This window comes from Lactuca virosa, chromosome 6 (assembly GCF_052849685.1).
Source record: "Lactuca virosa cultivar CGN04683 chromosome 6, Lactuca_virosa_CGN04683_v6, whole genome shotgun sequence".
NCBI lineage: Eukaryota > Viridiplantae > Streptophyta > Magnoliopsida > Asterales > Asteraceae > Lactuca > Lactuca virosa.
This window is the reverse complement of record NC_136431.1, coordinates 204,906,753-204,911,291: the sequence shown is the minus strand read 5'-3', so window position 1 is coordinate 204,911,291 and position 4,539 is coordinate 204,906,753. Positions and strand designations below refer to the sequence as shown.

The following is a 4,539-nucleotide window of genomic DNA, read 5'->3' as shown; positions in this document are numbered from 1 at the left end:
GACATATAATTCTCAATATTATTTGTCGGTTTCCTTGCGTGTCTATTAGCTTGATTTTCAACATTGTAGTAGGTCTCGAGCCCAAAATCCAAGATTTTATTATTGAACCTCCCATAACCGATTAAGGCCATAACTGAACATTGTTAAGAAAATCAGGACCTTTTGTAAACAACAATTTACATACTTTTCAACTTATTTTAAAAATGTTATAATGGACTAGGGATGAGCGTGGGACGGAACCGGTACCGACCCGTACCGTTCCCGATTTCCCGAATACCGAATTTAATTGAAAGTTAATCCTGAGTACCGAACCGAGTTAACACCACCACCGGTACCGGTACTGGGAATGGTACCGGTACTCGGTACTAGTACCGGTACCGGCGGTACCGATTCTCGAATTTCATGTATTTGGAGTACCAAGTACCGTCCCATATTTTTAAATTCGGTACGGTTCGGTACCGGTTCCGGTACAGGATCGGGATTTAGGAAAAAATGCTCATCCCTATAATGGACCTTTTAATCGGGTGAACAACTGTATTTGGAAGTTATTGCATAGTCTATATATAGTCTATAGGCCTCTTAAAGCTTATTGGGCTCAATATGAAACATTTCGAACCTTAATTGGGCGCTTATTGGGTTTACCGTATCTTTTCACAAAGCCACGTTTCTGTTCTGAATCCGCCTTCCGCCCTCCGCCCTCTGCCATTGATTACATTCAGCACACAGTCATAAGCTCTTGGTGAAGCGAAGAAGCGGCGTTCCCTGTAAGAGCACGAAGGATTAGCTTCTCAGGTTAGGTTTTATACTTCTGTTCGGGCTTTTTTCTTTCGTTTCCTGTTCCGTGTTTAATTCATCGAATTTTTATTTTTCGATTCGACCTAAACACTTTAGCAGCTGTAGTTTTGGCGATTGTAATGCTGTCTGTTAAAATTTGAGATTTTACGAGTTAAATTGGTTGAAACTAATGAATTTTTCGCACTTTTAGAGATTAAAATGAAGAATCGCCACGATGATATGCCTACTTCGAGCAAGATCAAATTCAAAGACAGCGATGATGAAGAAGAAGAAGAAGAATCTGCTTCCGAAGATGTGAGTTTCAATATACGCATTTATATGTTGAATTTCTAATGCTCACTCGGATTTATGTTTATCGCGTTCTTTCCCGCAAGAAGAGGGACATACACGTTGTTGATTTTCCATGGAAAATTTGACATAGAACTCTTATTTCTGGAGATTTTTTATAATTTACTTGAACCTTATGATAAACACCACAAAGAGGAAGGTATTGGGTTCAAAATTAAGTAAAGAATGTATCATCAGGAGTGCTAATCCACCATCACTCCTCTGTTCACCAATCACTACATAGTTATGTATATGGTGGCATTACTGTTATGATGCTGTTATGGTTGCTTACCACATATATTATGTATCCATGTTGAATCAATCTCTTGTAAATGGTGGTATGTGTTATACTCAAGTAAACATGTAATGAATTTGCAATTAGGATGGGGAGACAGAGATACATGAGGTGCTTGCAAATGTTACATTTGAAGAATTGCAGAAGGCACGTTCAGATGGGTCACATGTAGTCAATCAGAAGCCTAAATTAGAGAGAAAGGGTAAACGAGAGAACAAAAATAGGTATATGATCTATGCAACTTCCTATTTTCATTCATGTTGTTACTTCACAGAGTTGTAAATGATTAAGTATGATCTATTTCTATCTTTTAAGGCCAATGGAGATCAGTAGCAAAAAACCAGTTGGTAGATTTAGAGAAGTCATTCAGGCTCCTAAAAAGGTTAGCAAACATCTTGATTATTATTATCCTCTCTAGCCTTATCAAAGAATTCAAAAAATTATGATAATCATGAGGTTTAACTTTTTCTTATTTTCCCTATCTTTTATAATCAGGTTGTTCGTGACCCTCGTTTTGAATCATTATGTGGAACACTTGATGTAGATGGGTAATTTCTCCTTTCTACCCTCATTTCCTTGACTTTCTTTTATTAAGTCTTTTTTTTTACCAAGTGAAAAAGAAACACCCATATATAGCTTAGCAGATAAACTGTTACCATTAAGTGCATTATGTTTTGTTCAATAAATTGTATCATGGTTTAGATTGTTACATGATATTCATGCCCCTTTTCATGTTCAATAATAACCTCCAAGATCATATATTTTTTAGACTTCTTTGGTCAACAGTAATAAAAATAATATAATCACTTATATTTTTTCTAAATCTTACAGATTCAAGAAAAGATATAACTTTCTATACGAGAGGGAGCTCCCTAAAGAGAAAGAGGTAGCTTTAAGAAATTCATAACCATGTATACCCTAATACTTGACACTACTATTTAATTTACAACTTTTTGATGATTATTATTTCATGATCTTGATAGCAATTAAAAAAGCAAATGAAGAAAACAAAGGATCCAGAAGTTATTAGCGGGTTGAAGGAACGTTTAGCATGGATTGTAAGTGGTTTTTCACTGGTTAAAACTGATCAATTTATTTTTAAGATATAATTTTTTTTAATTCTTTTTTGTAAATTTTAGGACAAACAATTGAAATCAGCATCCACAAAACATACGGATAAAGAAATTCTTGTTAAGCATAAGAAGAAGGAAAGAGAAGCTGCAAAACAAGGGAAACAGCCTTATTATTTGAAGAAATGTAATCTCTCTCTCTTGACTTTCTTCATTAAGTCGTTCTTTTAGCTTACCTTATTAAGTCATGTCCCCATATGTTAATATAGCAAAATAAGAGGTTATAACAAAAAAAGGGGTTAAAAAGTTTTCTTGATTTGTTTTTATGTTTGTTTTTTTCTTGCAGCTGAAATCCGTAAACAAGAACTTGTTGAAAAATTCAAGGAGCTCAAGGTACAAGTACAATGTTTTATTTTTTGTATTTATATTTCTATAATATGTCGAAAGTAGTTTGTTTTTTAAAATTATAATGCTGACATGGCATTTTATTCACAAGGCATCGGGCAAGCTTGCATCATTTATTGAGAAAAAGAGAAGGAAAAATGCTGCAAAAGACCATAGGTTTATGCCATATCGAAGACCCAATGAAGGGGAAGAGTAAATTTAAAAACATCAATTTATATTTTGTGTTATTTTTGTAATTGAATTATTGTAAGATTGGTGCCAATTGTTCTAGAAACTTTAGTTTGGCCTTGTTGTTTTATTATAGTAGAAGCCAGAAGGTACGTGGAAAACTTGTCTTTGACATTTGATGATTACTACTTTACTAGGTTCATTTGAATCTTGAAAGAGATTTTGGCTTTTGAGGATTTGAATGGATGTTTTATGTGACATATTGAATTTGAATGATTGGTTCAATATGTGAAGGAGAACAAAAAAGTACGATCGGATTTTAGTGAAAAAAACAAAATAGGAATGATATTGTTTTTGAATTTCTCAGATTTGCTAAAATGGTTGTCAAATACGAAATGATATTATGCAAGAAGAAAAGACAATTTGTAGAAAAAGGAAACTAGACCTAGGCTGCTAGAGTGCTAGGGATTTGTCTAAGGTATGAAGAATAATTCATAAATAAAGGAAATCATTAATATAACAAGTAATTATATTATCAGGATATATTTTCTCATTACATATAAATTACTATATTTTGCTACTTTTTCTTTTGACCATTCGAATCATTTATCATACTTAAGACTTCGACAACTTTTCTATTATTGTAGTCATTCCGGTTTCAAACTTTCAAAGTTGTCTTTTTGTCTCATTTAGTTATATGGCATCTTATGTGGCAATGTGGAGTACACCTAACTATTTCCCTTGTACATTACTTGTATTTATTTATTACTAGAGTTAGAAGCTAGACTAAGAAAACTCCTAATCCACATGCTTTCTTTTATTCTTCTCCATTTTTCAAGTTCGTCACTTTGGATAGATCAATTTGTGGTGTGTGGACCGGAGATCAAGCTAAATGTTGGAATTTTTGGACCAAAAACCATGTCTAAGATGTCTTATGTGTCGTAATTACAAGGATTGTTTTTCATGATTTGTACATATTGATTTGGAAAAGTTTGTTCCTTTATCAACATTTACAAATCAGTTTGCATGAATGAAACAATTTATCTGGTAACTAGGACACCCAAAAAATTAATCTTAGAACCAAAGAGTTTGTTGCCTTCTTGCCACATCAGATGTCATGCGACTAAATGAAACAACATGACCTAGATCTTTCCTTTATATTCTTTGCTTTATAATATAAAGGAAGGAAACACATTTCAAACATTATAGCTTTAGGAGAGTCCTATACTAACATTGTTATTGTAGGAACGTCATAACTAATTTGTGGTGATAGACAAATAATTTGTTACCACCCCCAAAAGCCAACATTTTGCTACTACTTTTAATAAGTTCCATATGCCAAGTACGTACTCACCAAGACTCTTATCGAACCCCTAAGAATACTCACTTAAATCCATCTAACACTCATGGGCATATATGCTCATACTACTAACCTTGGTTTTATATTAACCTACCCTCATATGACAAGTACTTACTTAC

At 33.5% G+C, this 4,539-nt stretch overlaps 1 protein-coding gene across 1 annotated transcript; it reads left to right on the top strand.

The window, feature by feature from the left end:
• The first annotated feature begins 629 nt into the window (after positions 1–629).
• Positions 630–3,302, top strand: LOC145118964 (rRNA biogenesis RRP36-like protein). Its single transcript, XM_079054608.1, has 10 exons — positions 630–792; positions 986–1,089; positions 1,505–1,641; positions 1,733–1,799; positions 1,913–1,965; positions 2,249–2,303; positions 2,401–2,475; positions 2,557–2,674; positions 2,834–2,880; positions 2,984–3,302. The coding sequence occupies exons 2-10, from the start codon at positions 994–996 to the stop codon at positions 3,086–3,088; spliced, it is 753 nt and encodes a 250-aa protein (XP_078910734.1). The 5' UTR covers positions 630–792; positions 986–993; the 3' UTR covers positions 3,089–3,302.
• The last annotated feature ends 1,237 nt before the right edge of the window (positions 3,303–4,539 follow it).